Raw genomic sequence first — 20,156 nt, 5'->3', positions numbered from 1 at the left:
TTTACGGAACAGAATGCAGGACTATAGCTACAGAATGCTTTCAGGATAAACAGAAGGAAACCTTAATTTAAAGGTTTGAGTATGTATATAGTATTTTTGTTTTGGTTTTGTTTTTTTAAAGCTGTTGCATTACTTTAGCAGAAAATGCTTACCGAAATATTGGCACTTTTTTGAAAAGCATGATATTACGCAAATGTGTTTTTGCATTCCATTCACAGGAAAGCAGTTTAAATTTTTCAGATGTAATCTGAACATTCATAGACTTTGCTGACAAATGAGTTTAACCTAAATGATGTGAAAGTTGCTCTGGTCAAGGATAGTAGTGCAGATGAATTTCAGTTCAGCAGTGCACAGATATTTTGCACTACACATGGGAAAAGAAAATGCTTCCTTTGCTTCTTAACTATTAGATTTGATAACACAAAGTGAGGTGTTGCAAATGAAATAACTCTGCACATACTGACTACTCTTGTTTGTTACAGAAGCCCTGAATCAGGGGGAGACTGTGGATCTGGATGCCCTCATGGCTGATCTCTGTTCCATAGAGCAGGAGCTCAGCAGCATCGGCTCTCATTCAGCAAACAATGCTGCAGTGAAACACCTTGCCGCAGAACCCAAAACTCAGAAACCACCTGCTAGTCGACTGTCCACTAAACACAGCAGCGTGAAAGGATTGTCCTGCTCTGCTAAGGTGACTAAACCATCACATGCCAACGTGTCTCTGGATGACATCACTGCACAGTTAGAGAAGGCCTCTTTGAGCATGGATGAAGCAGCCCAGCAGTCTGTTGCAGAAGACATCAAGCCAGTGATTACTGCCCAGCACAGGAGGACAGCATCTGCTGGCACAGTGAGTGATGCTGAGGTGCGCTCCATCAGTAACTCCTCCCGTTCCAGCGTGACCTCGGCAGCCTCCAGCATGGACTCCCTGGATATCGATAAGGTGACAAGACCTCAGGAGCTGGACTTGACATCACAAGGGCAACCAATCACCGAGGTAGGATGTCACTAATTCAAGATTTTTGTTTGGTTTGGGTCTTTCTGTTCAAACTTACACTTCATTCCCCATGCTGACACTCATAGCTAAATATCTGCAGTGCAGTGGGGTTGATTGAACTGCCCGTGTTGTAGCTACTTCTTTCTCTGGTTTTGGTTCTGTCTGCAAGGAAACTTCTTATAAAGAATGTGTTTAGGTTTTGGTTTTTTTAGGAGCTTTCCCCTTCTCTTCCTCCTCTCATGCCAATCATGCATTTTAGTGTTTTTATAGTTAATATTTTTATTCCAAACAAATATCACATATTGCCTTTAATTTAAATCTGAGGAGTGCACAGTTGTGGAAAAAAGAAAGCACAATTGACAAAATTCTATTCCTCTTACAGCTCAGTTAATACCTGAAACATGTGGAGCAATCTACAGGTGTCTATCTGGAGCTATAGTATACCAGTAATTTGCTGCTACTTAATATTCTTGTTTAAGTTACGACAGGAGGAGCTCTTTGAAGCAATACACAATTCAGAAAAATAACTGGGCTGCAAAACAACATTAGGAGATACTAATTTTGGATTTTGATGCTTTGACATTGATGAATTAGAGAGGAAACTTCAGTAAGAGCAGCCAGTTCAGTGAACATTGCCAGTGCTGGTGACTTGAGAGAAAATGTGGAAAATGTTCTAGTGAATTTTGAGAACTTAAACTTAGAACTTCTCTTGTAGAAATGCTCTCTGAAACAGAAGTTTGACCTGTTAAAATGTCAGTTGTACTAATATGCGTGTTCTCTTTCATGAGAGAAAACTGGAACAAAATGAGTTTATTCTAATCAATAATTAAAACTAATCTGAATGGGCTGTACTGAAAGCATGATTCTACACATCTGCAACAGAAGTTCATCTGATGTAAAGTGAACGATGCAGGCTTGTCAGTCTTATAATCAACCCATTGAGGTCACACTGATTTAAATCTCCATTTGAAATGGTGAGAAATGAATGACAGTTTAGGTCAACTTTCTTTTTGTATAAAAAAGTTAGCATTCAGTATGCTTTTATTGGATATTTCCTATTGAGTGAAGCAAAACAGATAGAAATGTGCCCTTTGCTCTTTGGAAAGGTAAAATGCAAACCTTTGCATTATTGCTGTAGGCTGGAATGTTCAAGCCCAGCCTATGACAGTCATTGATTATATTGTTTATTTGAGAATCATTTTCTTTTTATGGCACAATAAGGCTTATATTTGGTTTGTAGGTTTTGGGTAGGTTGTTTTGGTTTGGTTTGGTTTTTTGTGGTTTTTTTTTTTTTTTGCATCTCCAGCTGTTATTTATGATTATATGTCTGTGTTTAATGTAGAAAGTTAGGCAGTCTTGCATTGTTGTCTCTTCTCAGGCTGAAAATATGACTTTTATCAATTAGTTGCTCTAGCTTGCATAGTATAAGAAAAGAATGAATGTTGCAATTTTTTGATTTTTAATGCAAAGCATTTTCTGCAGTTGATCTTGCGGGTCTCCCTCTAGATTTTGTCCTTTGCTTTGGGAGTTATATGCTTGAGGCATCAGTAAAATTGCCCGTCTTGTCTCCAAGTTTTTTTCAATCCTTTGTGTCATGAGTAATCAGCAAACCACGTGCTGCCCTTAGTTACCTTGATGTTGATGAATCAAGGGGCAGAGGTCAAGAAGTTGCTTTGCCTTCACAGGAAGCTAATCTGAATTGCTGCAAGTGTTGCAGTTGCTGTTTCAGTTGCTTTCTGACCCCTTGGCCACTGACTGCAAGGCTCAAAATCATCCCCAAAAGCTTTTCTCAAAGACATGTGAGGGCTGTCTTTGTACAAATGCAGTGATTGCTTCTCATATGAGAATGTGGCTATTGTTCCTCTGCCCAGATAAGTTGATAAGAATGATTGATTCCTTTGAAGGAGGTAACCAGAAAGTGTCAGTAATTTGAGATCCAGATTCTACTCTCCTCTTGAGAGCAGAAACCTCTGCACTCATTAACCATGTTTGCTTTGGCTCCATTCTTTTTAATTTCAGTAGCCTGAGGAAGGTGTTCAATTCTGAGAAATTGTCTCAATTTCTCAGAATTGGTATTCAACTATTCAGTATTAAGATTATGTGATGGGATGGGACTTCTTACAGAGAAGTTTCTTATCACTGGTGAACAGGGAAAGGGAAAGGGAAATCACTTTTTTTTTTTGAGTTTGTGACAGATTTTGTGGCAATGTTTTTTAAATGAATTTAGCTTTTAAATGGATTCTTTGGAAGAATCATTCGGTATCAACAAAGCTGTTTATTTCCTATGTCATTCATTTAGTGCCCAAAAGCTAATTTAAGGGTTTATTAATCCTATTGGCTAGGTTGTGAACCAAAACACCTTTTACTAGTAGGGCTGAATTGTACCCTCCCACCCGCACAGTTGACTCAATGGTGCTGTTTCTAATAGAAAACATCCCTTTGAGAAAATAGCCTTTGAAGAAGTCCTAATGTCCATATAGGGAAAAACTCAACAGTTTTTATGCAGAAAGTGGGAGAGGCTATTTATTCATGATCACAGCAGATCTGTTTTAAGATTTGTTATTCTGAACTAGTACTTAAAGTTAGCTCTTTTCTTTTGCCTGTCTTCCTTGAGATTGCTTTTAGGTGAGCTGACCTTTAAGATTTTTCTTTACTGCTGTGGTTCTTCTGAAAGAGGTCAGTGTCGTGGCAGCTCTGCCCTTTTGACCGATACTTTGTCTTCTCCAGGCAGTATAGGTACTTTAAAAAGTCATCCTTTCTGCTGCAACTTCGTGTTATGCTCTTCATGAGTAAAACAGAAGACAGTTTTGATGGGAGGAAATGCTTTTCTGAAAAAGGAGGCTTTGCAGTTATAAACTTCAGTATTCTATCTTAAAAAATACTTCTGCTGTGTATTTAAGAGTCAGTGCAGGAAAATCCTCTAGAAGAGCAGTCATGTACTGGCCCACTGGAGATGTGTGTAGTCTAGTATACTCTCTGGCTGGTAATAGGGACCAATATTATGGGAAAAGGCTACAATTCCACAGCCACCAGAAATGGGAGGATATGACTTCCCTTTCCTCTCATCCTTCTTTCCTTCCTCACAGTTCTTTCCTTACACTCTCATCTCCTTCCTTGTCCCAACTTTGGCACTTAACTGGTAATTAGTACCCCAAAACTGTGTGCTTCTATTCTGGGTCTCATTCTGTGTTATTTAGGTGAACTGCAGAGGGTCAGAGGAGTGATGCACATTAAGGGGGTTATAGCCAGGGGACTGGAGGCTGGAAGGGAGAATAGGAACTCACTTGTTGGTGGTAATTGATTATTCAGGTATTGATTATTCAAATACTTCTTGCCTGAGTATTTGGACAGACATCTTAGTGTCTTGTCTTCCCCTTCCTCCTAGCAGACTGTGCTCTAGGCAATTCCTGGGGTTGCAGATTTATCAGCATGATAAATCAGACAGGTAACTCTGTGGTCATATTGGCCAGGACCATCCTTTTACTCAATCTGAATTTGTCTTTAGATCACTTTCAGGGGAGTTGACTGGAGTTCCCTTGGTTGTCTAAAATTGTGGGATTATTAGTTGTCATCATGGTTTATTTTCTTCCTTTCCTCCTTTCCTTTCTTAGCACTCTCTCTTTAGACATTGTGAATGTTGATGTTTTCAAAGACTATCACTTTGTAGTCTTAAGACCTTGTCTTGGTGGTACGAAGTGTTTTCTGACTGCACTTCTGTTCTTGTCTTCAGTCTCGCCTTAAGTATTGTTGAATAAAAAGAAAAGTTGTCTCCACCCCACCCTAAGCCCATAATTTTTTGCTAAATTGAAATTTGTCTTTGACACAATGACTTTACAGATCCTTGCTTGAACAGTATTCTTTCTGAAATTGGTACGTTGCATTTTGTTTTCTATGCTTTTAGTTGTGTAATGAGTGGCATGCACCTTAAAATGTTGTTTTTGTGGAGGGTTACTTTACTTTTATGTAGACTAAATTAGTGAAGTAATAGCATGCATGAGTTGAAGGTAGGGGAAATGATGTCTCTGTGACTAACTTGTTGCCTCCGCCCATATTATCTTTTTCTTCTTCCTTTGGTCCCTCTCCCAGCAAGAAGTTGTCTCTGTTTTCAGTGAGCTGTGCTAGAGTAGAAGGAGAAGAAAGTGGAGGGGAGAGAATAGAGAACTGTGTTGATGATGCTTATGTAGCTGTGTGTGTCTGGCGAGTGAAAGGCTCCATTCATGGGCAGTCATTGTTACTGTCCTGCACACACTCTATGAAGAGGTTGCAGATAAGTTTGAAGTCTGCCATCTGGTCTGGCACAGTTCAGCATCACCCCCAACCCCTCTTTATGTCTGTAACCCAGTTTGCACAGCTGAGAGAGTCTGCTCATACAAAGATAATGCAAAATTTAGCTGGTAACACTACATGATTTAATTGCATTTTATTTTTTAGCTTTTACTTAAACTCATTGTAGATTTATACTTGATGCATGAGGGGTAAAAATCATAAGAAGAGAGTGGCCAGTGCAATAAAGCCACATGGTTTTTGCTTCACTTGACAGAAAAGGCAGTGTAGAGTAAACATTAATGTTTCTTTCAGGGTAAAAAAGGGAGTTTTGGAGGCATGACAGTTAGTAGCAATTGTCATGTAATCTCAGAACACATAAATAAATCTGTACTGGCTAAAAGATCCTGTGAGATAAAATGAAAAAGTTGAAATGGATATAAGGGAATAATAAAGTTTGTGTTTCATAGCAATTTTACTATAGTTCTTTTGTGAACATGCTAGCATTTCATTTGCCTGTGCAGTGGTGTAACACAGGAGCTTTGGTATCCATTTAAAATTATTGAGGGTCCTGTTTTATGTGGGATTGCTAAATGTTGCTTTGTATGAAAAGGCAGTTAACTGTTAATGTATGCAGACAAATAAACTGATGATATATATGGTCTTTGTTAGGCAACGGTGTCTTAAAATAGAGTTGGACTGCTGAATCTCATCTGTTATTTGTAGGTGGTTGAAAGAAGAGTTGTGGTCTGTTTTAGCTCTTGCAGGAATAGAGCATTATTGGCTTTTGTATTTTGGGAGCTTGAAGTTTGACTACTTTTCCTTATGGTCCATGTGTTGTGTGGTTAGCAGATGTGAAGGATGTTAGACTCCAATTTGTGAGAGTAGTCACAGAAAAGCAACAAACAAGGCATGGCAGAAGTTTGGTTTGTATTTCTTCTAAAGACTTAAAAAAATAAAAATTCATTTTCTGCCAGTTGTGTTATGTCCTTAGTTTAGAACACCAAGTCTATTCTGGAGCATTTCCAGTTCCGCTTTTCCGAGGCTGAAAATAGTCAATGGAAAGACTTAATTTGAAACACAATTAGACCATTTCTTCCTCTTTTTTTTCCAATTATTAGTCACAAAGTGTTCTTTTATAAGTCAAAAGTAAGGGAAAATTGTGCTTATTTATCATCTTGAAACATTACTTTGACTTCCAATTTTGTTGGCATAAGAAGTGTGAGCTCCATTTTTCAAATGTTTTTGAAATACATGTAAAATGACTCCTCATTTGCCAGATTTTTGGAAGCTTTCAAAGCATTCTCTGAGATAAACATATGATTTTATATAAACAATATTTATGTATTTCAAGTAAATAATCAAATGTGCTTGGCTATGCATAATCATCATATAATTCACTAGAACTCAAGGATTGCTAATACACTCTTCCCAATGCCTGCAAACCAGCACACAACCTTTTTTTCATATTATACTTATGGAATCTGCAAAGCAAATGATGGGAAGGGATAATTTTAATTTTTTTAAAGCTAATTGAAGTGCAGAAACCATAAAACATGTAAGAATAGTTTCTCTTCAGTCAACTTTGCCTCACACAGATGAAAAAGCTTTAAAGTCCTCTCCCGTGAAGAACAGGAAAAGAGACAGTGTAATGTATGTTTGAATCTTCTTTGGCACCACTGGCTGGCAAGGCTGGTGTCCACTCAGAAATTACAGTTAGAGTGTACTTCATTGGTGTAAATGTGAACACCAAAGGCATTGGCTCTAAATGCACCTAAATACGCTGTTTCTTTGGGATTTTCTGTGAGGTTGGATTCTTTTGTGGACAAGCAACTGAATGACTCATTCTGGTATCCCAAATGCTGGGTAAATAAGCACACTTAAAAATTAATCTCTTTGTTTTTAGGCCTGTTCCACAGCACTTCAGAAAAATACTTGTGTTTATGAAAGGTTTTTTGAGGAAAAAAATTGTAGCATTAATACAGACAAGCCAAGAAAATGGTTGTTCAGAAGTTCTTTCTCTTACTGGATTTGTCTGCAAGAGGAAAAATACCACAGATGTATGATGAAATAAATCTAGGCAGCACACCCTTGGAACTACCCACTAGACTTAGTTGAGAAATCACAAGTCTTGCTTTATGTTACCAAACTTTGCTGAAAGTGTTCTGCAGGGGAGTTGTATGTATTGGTTGCAGTTTCCAGTAATGATATCACTGTACTGGTGATGGTTAATTATGGAGTTTTTAAAACAGCCAATTTCCTTGTGGATACACCATTTTGCTTAAAACAAATTTCTTTACTTTTTCTGCAGCATTTGATTAGATTAGAGGTCTGAAATACTAAAGCTATAGGAAGTTAGAAGCAGATTACTTGTTTGTCCTAGTTTCAGATTGCCAAAAAAGAAATTTAGGACACATGACAAAAATTAAGAACACAGCCACCAGTTGTGGAACATTAAACTCTTAACAGGAGGAAAGAATTTGTTGTTTTCCTCAGTTATCTTGCTTCTGCTTCAGTTTCTCAGTGCCTATTTTCCTGTTCTGAGATTTAATAAGAATAAACTGTAACCCCTTTTGCAACAATTTTTTTCTAATATCTAATCTAAACTGCCTCTGGTGCAATCTGAGGCCTTTTATCTTATCTCTCATCACTTACAAGAAGAGACTGTCACCCACCTGTCTACACCTCCTTTTAGGTGGTTGTAGAGGGTGATAAGGCATCCCCTGAGCCTCTTTTTTGCTAGGTTAAACAACCCCCTTTGCAAAGGAAAGCAGAAAATTGATATTTTTAGTTAGATATTTATCATATTGTGTCCATATGAGCAAGTTCCATATAAATACATAATCCTAAGGAGATTGGAAAAAAATTTTCAGTGCTCCTTCTCCATCTTTGGATCAAAATTGCAAAAATAATTTTAAATCTTTAATTCTTGAATTCTCTTTTGGAAACAGTGGGTTCTAATTCTTGAAGCTGGAGTCTAAAGAATTCAGTGTAGGGATGTAGTTGAATGGAAGCTATAGTAATCTTTTCAACAACGTTTTGCGAGCATGTAGCTTTCTATTGAACACTGTATACTTCAGTTTCCCTGATTTTTAGTTTGTTTTTTAGGGACAGAGGATGCATTTAAAGGATTTTGTAGTGTTTCTCAACTGTGATATTAAATCCAAACTAGTGGCACAAGAGTGCCACCAGCTGGTTTAATTAAGCATGTGTATTTATTAAACTTAGAGTTTTGCAAGAAACATGGCAAGATAATTACATGCACAACTCCTCAGTGTGCTCATACTATACCTTATTGTGGCACTGAAGAAGAGGTGAGATTCTGTATTGCTAATTACTAAACAAGAGTATAGTAGGCATGTATAGTTGTCAAGCCTTGTTCTGTATAGTGTTGAAACAAATAAGGCTGAGACAATTGTAAACACATGGCACAAAACTTGCAGTATGGTGGTGGCACACAGGAGATTTACTTCATGCTCCTTCAAATTGTTTAAATGCACTTGTCAAGGTGCCAAAGTGCTAGTCTAATTTCCTTAGCAGACTGGACTGTGTGGTTCTGCAAATCGCTGCATGATGATGGTTTTGTTGCCTGTAGCAGGTGCTGGAGAAGATAATCACTGGGATCTCTCATTAACTGATTTCTGTCTTTCTCTACTGGCTGCTTCCCTTTCACTGATTTTGCTTCTCATTTTGGAAACAGATCAAAATATATTTTCTGCTAATTTATCTTCCCAAGAGAAGCACAGGTCTTTGTAATATTATAATTTGGACTATACAGGAGAAGAGAGACTTAAGTCATTTAAAAAAAAAGGACGTGAATTTTAAGTTGGGTTGGTTTATTGCTGTGGTAATATCTTTCTTCTTTAAGAATAAAACAGCAACCCATGTAGAAAGCATAAAACTAGGATATCTCCCAGATGACCAATTTATAGTGATACTATGTTTGTGTAGTGAAAGTAGAATGTTTAGTTTTAGAGACTGGACAGGATTTTGAAAAGCATTGTAAGAGTGTACTTTCTTTCTTTTATAGTTCTAAATGTCTTTACAAATAAGTTTTCTTTGCAGAAAGGAAATCAATGGCAGGTAAGCAAAAGTTTTCTTAATTCTATTGTGTGACATTTTGTACAGAAGATTAAAACAGTGTCTTTTATTAGCGTCTTGTATAAAAGCACAATAGCCTTTACATCAGTGTGTCAGGCTCATAGTACTTGGGAATGTTCATGTTTTTATGGGAGGGAAAAAAAGTGATGATGTAGGGTTTTTTTCTTTTAAACTCTGCTTTATCTTCTGTAATCAAGACACCATAAAATTACTATACTGACTTCCTTTGACTTATGTTCTTTCTCTTTCTTTCTGCACAAGCACTCCTATTTGGACAGGGAAACCTCCCTTCTTCTGAGAAACATTGCAGGAAAGCCTTCTCATTTGCTGACCAAGGTGATGATGCTTCTTTCTACTCTATGTGACTGTTTCTATGTAGAAAGAATGCTTTTGGTGTGTGCTATGCTTCTCCACCCCTGCCCTTTCCAGGAATTTCTGCATTACTTACATGATTTTCCTGATTATCCAGGATGCTTTTAAAGACAAAATTGTATTGTTTGTTTCTGCAGATTTATCAAAGTGTTCAAGTTCTTGACAAATACTTAATAGCCATATTAGCAGGTAAATGCCTTAGTTGAAAAGGAAATGTACTGAGCTAGAAGTTCTTTTGTTCCTATTGCCATTCAGTAGTTTAAAAAATGGAAAAGATCCTAGTGAAAAATATGGGATTTAAAAGCCATTGTAGCCTTAAAATAAGTTCTCTTGCTGTATTGAAGACAAACTAGTAAGTAATGGGGTATTTTTTATAATATTTTGAATGTTGACTGACTGTAATGTGTAGTATAAGACAGTGGTCTAAGGAGCCAGTTATATACAAATCTTGATTATAAATTAGTTTTCTTCACAGGAAGGAGTTCACTAATGTACTAAGAGATCACAAATTGTCATTCAATTTGCTAAAAATTATATCTTTTATATGTATTTCCTTTTGAAACTAGAGGACAAGGGATGGAGCAAGCTATAAATCTCTGGTAAAAATACAGGCTGGGATGAAGGACAAACAGCTTCATGTAGCTGTGATGTCAGATGATGCTGATACGTACTTCAAAACCACATCTGTGTGGGTTTTTTTTAATTCACAGACATTCTACTGGAGAGACCTCAGGCAAGCCTGAAGTAACTAAATGCAATTTGGTGATCTCTAAACAATAAGGTTAATGTTCACTGGGCATAAGTAGTCTGTATTTAGCAATAAAAGTTTAGAACTGGTTTACTGCTTTTTAAAAATATCTTAATATTCTTATCAAGATGCTCAGCATGTATCTTGGCAACAGATTTTCAGGCTGTCTTCCAGAGGAGTACAAACAGCCAAAAGCAAGTAATCTTCTGCTCTTGTGATTGTTTTGCTTAAATTTTAAGTCCATACCTCTGCCTTGACCCCAGCCCTTGGCCCCCCTGTACTGCTCAACAAAGCAAAGAGCCACCAAAACAGCAATTGGCTTGATTGCAAATAGATTAAAAACAGCTGTGGCACAAAGAAACCACAGTTTCCTTTCATCTCCATGTGTCTGCAGATCCTCCCTTCTTGTTGTTTATATGTGGGATGAGTGTTAGTTACCATACAGGAACTTTATTTTAAAAAGTGCATTAAGTGATCCCTTTATGTCATATGACCATGGAGTAGCTCCTATCAGGTATTCTAATACACTCCAAAGTTAAATGTTTGTATTTATAAATCTTTGTGTTGGCTTATTAGGCTTCAGAGCTCTTTGATTCAGGTGCTTTTGGTGAGCCTTCTGATTTCCTGAGGGCAATGTTGGTCAGCTTGTGACTGTTTCAGTACAGCTGTGCCTTCCACTTCTGACTGCTGAGCACGCAGGCCTGGCATGGAACTTAATGGTTCTCTTCTGACTTCCTGTGAGCAGAAATACCTTTAGCAAAATGATGAAATGGAAGTCCACTTTGCTGCTTAGATCTCTTCAGCTTGTTGTAACATTGAAAAAGCCTATCTATCAGTGAAGCAGTCCCAAGACATGGGGCACTTCCTTGTACCAAGCAATCAGATCATTTGACTGTAGATCATACTGCAGGTCTGTGATGGTGTCTCTGGTGTGTCACCTGTTTCTTACTGTCTTCACTGGTTTCTGTTTCTTCCCGTTCTCTGGTATGTCTGTATCTTATATTGAGACTAGAACTATTTTTGTCCTCTGCTAATATAACTAATTCTAAAAATTCTAGCCATGGACTAGATCTCTTCTGCATCACAACCATGCACACACACTGTATTGAAGTTTTGGGTAATTAGGTGCAAATGGAGATGTTAATATGGTGTTCTCTGGTAGCAGGAACCTCTGTTTCAGTACAAGCTCTGCAAGAAGGAGATTCCTTTCAAAACACGTGATTGCCTTTCTACCCAAGGCTAGACTGTAGCTGGGAAAATAAACAGTAGATACCTGATCTTAGACTTCTTCAGAAGTCAATGCTACTTGTTTAATTAGTTATTTTCTTATCTGCATTCAAATAAAAAATTCAGAGAAAAAGAGCAAATAGTAAACAGAGAAGAAATTTCTTAATTTCTCAATTTTATGCATTTTGTTGTGTATCTACCTTGCTAACTTAAATAAAATGTGGACATAGTTACTTACCTCTTACCATTTAATTACTGGCTTTTCTAAGTACCTTGTTAAGTGAAGCCCCCCTCCCTTTTTGTTTCCATTCCATTTGTTATCTCTGTAAAAGAGATTAGTTAATAACACTTTAAAAAAGGTAAAATGAAAGAAAAAAAAAAAACCAACCTAGAAATGCGAGGCACAAAATTTTTTGAGCAAGGTCAGCTCTGCCATTGCATGCATCTTGCGCATCTTTATCACTAAAACACAACTGGAATATCTTGTAACTGCATATTTAATTGGAAACTGAGGGAGGAAACAGTGTTTGTCATTATATTACAGAAATCGTAACTTTATATTTTTTTGTGTTATTCTTTCTGATATTTCACTGTAGGCTAAAATTATTCAAAACTTAGTTCTGGTATATAAACGCAAAGAAAAAGATCATTAATTTAAGACCATTGCACGGCAGACATATGCATTTTCCATTTTGGTTCCCAGTATGTTTGAATATTTTGGATTAGCAAGTTCTATACATAAGTATGTTGCCAAGTATTCTTTAAATCAGGTGCAATGTTTTCCATAACCAAAAGTAATCTTGGCTCAAAGCTTTAAAGTACAAGTGTAACAGTAGTCCCAGAATAGTTGTGTTAGGTGAGGAGTTTGTTACAATTTGACAGTGATTCATATTGCTACTATAAGAGAATATCCTTTTCCTGCCAGAGGTGGAAATGACTCTCCATTATGTTTTGTGTTTTTTCAAAGTGCGTGTGTGTATCTCCTTGGTGTGTCTCCAAGGCTTGCCTGTGCCTGTAAGGCAGTCTAAGCAGGGAATGGGTTCTGCTGAATCTCGCCTGCTGTGCCAGTTCTCCAGATCAGTCTGTGATGGAGCCCTGTGCCAGCAGTGCTGAGTGCCCTGTGAGCCGTGCAGGGGACGCAGGTGTGTGGCCATGGCAGGGACCGACGTTGGCTGCACCGCCTGCCAAGCTGTTACAGCGCAGTGGTCCTGCCATTTACTGCTCTTTGTAATCCTTCAGCAACTCCAGCACTGTTGCCAGAATTTGCTAGCAAAGGGGAAATAAATTCATTAGGTAGATGTGGTTGGACTGGATGTGCTGGTCTTGTTGATTGGTGGCATTGAACAGTTTAAATAGTTTGCAGTTGCAGTCAGGTGTTTTTGCCATCTGTCACCTGTCTCCCTGTGCAGTGAAAAGAGTTGTTAGCTTATTAGTACAAGCAGATGGAGGCATGTGCTTCCTCCTGGATAGAAGCAGTGTTGTTTTCATGTACAGGGGGAGGAGAGACCTATGTATGTGTCTAAGTGCTGTGCTCAGGTGACTTTGATGGGCAGGGGACTGTTTTCTTGGGCCATTAGGAGAGAAACAGAATACATGGTTGTCAGTTTTGGGGAGTTATTAAATTATTTTATTAAGTAATCAAAATACATAGTTCTTCATCCTTCTCCCATGAAACATTGTTTGCCACATCAGCAGTGATGCAGCAGTGGCCTGAGCTTAATTTATTACTGCTCAAAATAGCTTAAAATCTTTGAGTACTATATGCTTTCAGACATTTTGAATTCTTGCTTTCTTTTCCTTGCCGTGTTTTAAATTCAGACCTCTTTTTATAATTTTTTGCTCATTGAAACTAGTTCTTATTTTGATAATTGTAATTCTGTTTTGTTTTGGGGTTTTTTAATTTAAACTGATTACGTTAAACTCTAATAAAGTATAAGGAGTCCTAATGTCTGGACCCACATTAAATTCAGTAGGAAATTAAAAGTAATTGGTACATATTAAAATAGTAAGTCCTTAAAATCTTCTTTGGTCTACATATTTATCTGTTTTCCAAAGCATTTTAGGTAATGATGGATTATAAACTTTGAGGTCACCAAAGATATTTTAGCTGTATTGGCACAGGTATATGAGAGGTCACAGCTGCTTTTTGCTTGCCCTGATGTTGCTGCCTGTGCACTGTGGTGGGCAGGTGCTCCTGGTGCTTTGCACTGGTGTACAGTGAAATGGGCTGGAAAATTGTGTTGATTGGGTTAATGAGCAGCTTTTCAAGACCATGAATTACAGTTTCTCCAAACACATGATAAAATGAGCCTTTTGCTTTTGCTGATTTCATGATGAACAGGTGCATAGCATTACTTTTAGAAACTGGAAAGTCTTTCACAGAATCACTGAGTAAGCTCAGTTGGAAGGGACCCACAAGGGTCATTGAGTCCAACTGCTGGCCCTGCATAGGACATCCCCAAGAGTTACCCCATGTGTCCCCAACAGTGTTGTCCAAGCGCTTCCTGAGCTCTGTCAGGCTTGGTGCTGTGAAGCCTCATTTTTGGTAACAATTTATTTCTACACATTGAAATTGTTAATAGTAAGAGATAGGACGAATAAAAAATTCTTGTTATCATGGCATGGTTTGTTTTTCATAGAATGCTAATCTGATTTAGCCTTTCTAAGCTATAGGACAGCATTGCTGTTGTGAATAAAAAGCCGTAGTTACCTGTAGACTCGTAAACGCAATGTTCCTGGGTAATTCAGTGCCCAGATAAGGTTTCAGGCTCGCATTATTTCTGCTCATGTCAACTTACTGCTTCATTTTATTGAAAAGAATTATGTTTCAAGGCAGCATACTGGTCTGTCCAACTGATGTTTTTTTATGGTGCACAGGATGGTCGCAGATGTGAAGGACCAAAAGCTACTAAGAGTGCAATAAATAACAAGGAAATGTTCTTTAGCAGTTGGTATGAATATTAGTAATTTATTGATAAGCCAAAACTTAAACTCTCTGGATTTCAGAATAGCTGTATCTTGACTTTTACAAGAAAAGCAACCATCTAAACACATGGTAAAGAAACGATGAATTACATTCACAGAAGAAAGCAATAGAGAGCTAAATGTTTATAGTATGCTGGATGTTGTGATGAGATGTGCTACTTTGGCTCTAGAGAAAATATTAATTCTTCTTTTTTAAGGGTACTGAATATTTTGGAAGGGGTTTGTGTGGTTTTTAATAAACTTGTTTGTGCTAGAGATTTTAAAGTAATTATGGTTTTAGAAATAAATTACAATGAAGATCCACAGTTCAAGATTTTGAAAGTCTGAAAATTGCATAAGTCATTTTTGAAACAATGGTTGCTTTTTAGCTTCATGTTTCAAATGCAATTTCAGCAGAAATATCTATAATCTCCAGAATGTAAAAATCTTTATTGCTAGTCTTAAAAAGACACAGTTTTCTTTAGGATCAGCAAATAGATTTAAGCTACCTGAATTTTTAATGCATTTCCAATTGTAATAAAAACCTATTATGTAGAAGAGCAAAAGAATGCTTATTCACCTTGTGTCTTTCAATACTTAAAAGAAGGAGAACTACAACTTGGATTTAGTAAAGACAAAGTGTTCAGACCTCTTACTGCAAATGGATTTAACAGTTTAAAATCTTTCAAACTAATGCATGTGGTATGGAATCCTAGTTATAGGATTTGTTTCTCTTCTTTCTGTGTGCTGTTAAATTTGGGTACTTCTTGGCATGCTGTTTGTGTTTTGTGTTGATCAACCAAAAATCTATTGGCTGTACTCCATTGTATAATCTTACTGAATATGTATTGTGCCAAGCTATGACTGTAAATATATAATATGCTAAAGTATGTGGTAGCATAAGGGTATTTACAGTACAGGAGAACAGAGAAATGTCTATACAAAATATATACCTCCAGTATGTTCCTTTGGAATTAATGGCAGTTGTACCTCTAAACATAGCAACACTTTTCGTCTTGAAAAGTAATAGTTTTCATCATCACTAGGGAATAGTTGGACATTTATAGGTGAGCAAATCAGCATTTCAGTTCATTTTTTAAAGCATGGTAGCCTCAAAGCTACTGAAACCTGACTGAAGTTTGTGTTAACTGGAATTGTGTGTTGTTCCCCCCTAGGAGGAACAGGCTGCTAAACTGAAAGCTGAGAAGATTAGGGTTGCATTAGAGAAGATTAAAGAAGCACAAGTGAAAAAGGTGAGTTATTTATACCTATTTATGAGACTCTTATTTTATTTTTTTTCACCTGGAAAATGCAGGCAAACTTCATTTGTATCTATTAGCCTTAAGTTGCCATTCATAAAATTAGAACACTGTAGTATTGTAATCTTTCGTGGTAATGTGCTCTCCCATCTTGACTGGACCTAATCAGGAGAAGCCTAGGATATGGAATAACATGATGTTTTTCTTAAGGAATAGCTTGTTTTGCAGCTAGTGCTCATTGGGAAGATTTTACCAACTTCCACCCAGAACTGAAATGAAGGTCCAGCCTCCTGAGATTGTTCTTGTATGTTCTGCAGTCACATATTTCCAATTTGTACCTGTTTTCTTCATAGCCTTTTCTTCACAAGCCTTTTCTCATTATGCATAGCAGGATTTGCCAGTGCTAAACAGAGGAGAAGTATTCCAGACTGAAGAGAGAGATTACCAAATGGAGAAAGTCTACTGCCATTATTTGATGTACTCTCAAAGAATACAGAATGCCCTTAAAGTTTAGCATTTTTATTTTATGACAGGAGTTTTTCAGTAGCTTAAAATGCCTTTTTCCTTGTTTGTAGATCAAAACGTGAAAAACTGTCTTGGCTGGAAGATGGCAATTAACAAGTCAATTGTACCACTGTATTACAGCTAGTAGGTTTTATCTTTTCCAGCTGATCAAGATGTAAAAATAGAAAAAATAATGATTGGCAAAAAGAATCTGTTGTCTTAAGTCTTTTGATTGGTTTTAAAAAATGGCTGCATTTTTGTTTCTTTACAATGACCTCTTTAAAATGCCTATGAAAAACCATTGTGTTTTAAAAGCAGATTTTTTTTCACCCTACTGCATCATATTCCCCAGAAAAATAAGGTTTAGTATTGCTATATTGTTTACATAATAACCATTTTTAGAAAATACTGTAGGAAGCAGGAAGAAAGCTTAAACTGCACATCTGAAGAATTCTGATTCTTTGTAAGCTTGTGCAGAGCTCTATATCTATCCACGTAGATATTGTCTGAAAGCCACTTCATTATCAGGACACTTCAGCAGAAAGAAAGGATTTTTTTCCTTCTTAACACACAACTGAAGGACTTTCTCATTGTGTTGGAAAGACCTTTATATTTACTTTCTTGAGCTGTAGGAGAACAGTATCCTGTTAATTGTCTGTGGTAAAAATATCTAGCCATCATTTATGACATCTTACATTTTCAGGGAATGTTTTGATTGAATTTTATGCTACTGTAAGAAAACTTTAGATCTTATAAACCTTATTTTTATTTGAAATGTGGCAGATTAATCCTTCTTTTTGTTTTCTTAATTTTCTGCTGAACAGTTGGTGATCAGAGTCCATATGTCTGATGACAGCTCAAAAACAATGATGGTGGATGAGAGACAAACAGTGAGACAAGTATTAGACAATCTGATGGACAAATCACATTGTGGCTATAGCTTAGACTGGTCATTAGTAGAAACCATTTCTGAATTGCAAATGGGTAAGTAATAATTATAAGCATTTCTAATTCTTATTCATTGATGCAGCAGCAGCCTCCATTCTCAGAATGATTTAAATACTTGTCTTCATAATATTCATCATCCTGTTCATTAATGTAGTAAATGCTAATTCATGTAATAAAGCTCATGATTGAACTTGTTTCAGAATGATCTGAAAATTCTACTTCAGGGTGTTTAAAAGGATGAGAAAGTTGGTCTAATGGTTTCCCAAAGATTTCTTCTTCTTGAGGATTTTCAGCTATTTTCTACCATTTCAGTAATTTTTCCTCTTTTTCTTTATGTTGTTCTCTTTTGTCTATTTCAGTATTCTGAAGTTCTAGCACTAGTGGTAACTTTTTCAATGGAGAGTCAAAGCTCAGAGCTTTGACTGAGAACCAAAGTTCTCAGAGGCAGTTGTTGATGCATCATTTATTGAGCGACAGAGATCATAGGAAGTAGATAGTGTCAGTTTTCAGACTTCTTTGCAATACCTGTACCTAGCTATGGGTATTCTGCATTTCAGAAGCATTTTGTTTTCCTTCTTATCATTGCCCACTACTTTTTGATACTTTATGAGTGAGAAAGTAATTGGGGATGTGGAAATAAGTTTTGTGCCAAAAAAGCTGCCTGATCCATCCCTCTGGGAATTGTGTAGACCAGAGAACACATAAATGTGATAACCTTCTTATTTGTGCTCATAAACTTTGAAATGTTATCATTTGAGTCTGCAGTGTTCCTGCAGGATAGTAGGCCCTCTCAGGTAAACAAAATTAAAACATTTCATATGTTGATGGAATTATAAACTTGAAGATAGGAGAAGGTCCATGCTGAGTGACTGGATGTAAAAAAATAAACCAGGCATGTCTGGAAGTGGACTAAGTTCTTTCTTTTCTTAGCATAAACTTCTTCCCCGCTGTAGTAGATCTTAAATTATTTTCTCTGCATATATGCCTTGTTTCTTAGAAATGACTACAGATTAGTTTCCATCACAAAATGCAACAGATTCCAATGTATTTGCTCACTTGTTATTGTTGCAGAACGGATCTTTGAAGATCATGAAAATTTAGTTGAAAATCTCTTGAACTGGACAAGAGACAGTCAAAACAAACTAATGTTTGTGGAACGTATAGAGAAATACGCACTTTTCAAGAATCCACAGGTAAGCCTGAGATTTGTGCTGAATGTCTGTGTGGCTGATAGCATTCATTTCCATGCTTTCATTTTGGTACTTGTGTATGTGCTAAAATGCCAGGCAACTTTACACTTCAGCACTATGTACATCCACAGTGTTGTTAGCATAAAGTCAATCCTTAAGAAGCAACCATGAGCTGAAGCAATCTGTTTGCTGATGTGTTTGTGAATAGCTTTAATGCACATGAAGGCAGGCAGTTTCCAGGGATTTACACCCATACTTAGTGCTGCTCAATTATGTCAACACATGAGAAAGCTGTTGGGAGATATTGCTAATAGTAATGTCTCTCCACTGTGCGTTCTTGCATTGCTGGCAAGAAGGGGAAGACAAAATCTAAGAGAACAGCCTCTCCATGGTCAAATGACAAGAGTAGAGAAGAGAGCATGTGCCCCTTCCTGTGCAAATTGGAACTGCCTATATTCACCTGTCTTTCCTGCTCCCTGGCTGAGAAAACAAAGGCTCCTCTTCCTCTCAGATGGCCTCAAAGACCTCTCTTCTCTCAAATGGCAGCTACAGACCTGGTATCTGGCAGCACTGCGGTATTGTAGGGGAGTGGAGGAAAAGAAACAGAAAAGCAGAAGGTGGCTCTTGGAAGAATTTGCATTGAAAATTCACTTGATCTCTTGTCTGTAATATCACTTGATCTCTGTTTTAACTCTTACCAAATGTATTCCCTTTTGAGTTTATAAATTATTTTTATATCTGTATGGCATCTATATGCTAATTTATTGGATTTAAACTGGGTATTGGTTTTGTATGTTTGTCCTACGGGACATCAGCTTACTTGATTTTATTTCTTTTTAGGCAAGCTCTGAAACCCAGGTCTTATGCAAGTGCTTTGCACTGAAGCAGCAAAGCTCTACATTCTTTTTAAACGTTTGTAGATATAGGTTTACTCTCGGTACATATAGTAGGTACTGTCACAGGAGTGAGGTACCAATATAAACCAAATATTTCTCCTTGTTTTAAAATATTGAACTGGCAAAACTTTGTAAATATTTGGGTTTTTTCATGTATTAGAGCTAGGGGTTAGGAAGATGTTTTTCATTGTCCTGGTCTTTTCCAAACTGATTAAGAGTAAAAAAACTTATTAAATAAGGTATGGTGCCTCTGCATAATTAAGTTCCTTTTAAGAAGTTGACAAGTATTTTATTTAGAATTTATTATTATTTATTTAGTATTTATTTATAATTCTTTGTGAAAATAAATATTTCTATTCAGTAAAACTCAGACCAAGGTGGAAAGAAGTACATTGCTTCTATGAGTGCTTCTTTGAATGCAGAAATAACAACAGTATGTAACAGATCTCCAGGGGTTTTTATATTTTTATTGTGGTATTTACAAGTTCATAGTATTTTTATTTCTGGATGCATTGTAACAGAGAGCTGTTTGATCCTTAGAAAAGCAGGATGATGTTGTTACGAGGCTGTTAGGTAGGAGTACGGACTGATTGATATTTCTGGTAAAGGTGATTTTAAGTTACTTCAATGTATTATTTAGCAGTCTGACAGTTTCAATTAGTCTACGAAGTTTTGTTCTTACTGCTA

The 20,156-nt window shown here is 36.9% G+C and overlaps 1 protein-coding gene across 6 annotated transcripts in view; it reads left to right on the top strand.

Annotated features, from left to right (window-relative positions):
* Positions 1-20,156, top strand: part of RAPH1 (Ras association (RalGDS/AF-6) and pleckstrin homology domains 1) — a 77,873-nt gene that overhangs the window by 37,479 nt on the left and 20,238 nt on the right. For 4 of the 6 annotated variants that reach the window (XR_014616296.1, XM_084209188.1, XM_084209191.1 and 1 more), the window contains 5 exons: positions 483-997; positions 9,623-9,697; positions 15,848-15,925; positions 17,260-17,419; positions 18,455-18,576. Coding sequence is in view for 5 of the 6 variants with exons in the window: in XM_084209188.1 (XP_084065314.1) it covers positions 483-997; positions 9,623-9,697; positions 15,848-15,925; positions 17,260-17,419; positions 18,455-18,576 (950 nt within the window). In the remaining variant the exon portion in view is untranslated. The remainder of the gene's footprint in view (positions 1-482; positions 998-9,622; positions 9,698-15,847; positions 15,926-17,259; positions 17,420-18,454; positions 18,577-20,156) is intronic. The other 2 variants (XM_084209189.1, XM_084209190.1) reach the window with 2 other exon arrangements.

This window comes from Fringilla coelebs (assembly GCF_963513975.1).
Source record: "Fringilla coelebs genome assembly, chromosome: 7".
Classification (NCBI taxonomy): domain Eukaryota; kingdom Metazoa; phylum Chordata; class Aves; order Passeriformes; family Fringillidae; genus Fringilla; species Fringilla coelebs.
Note: the sequence above shows the minus strand (reverse complement) of the source record. Positions and strands in the feature narration are given on the sequence as shown.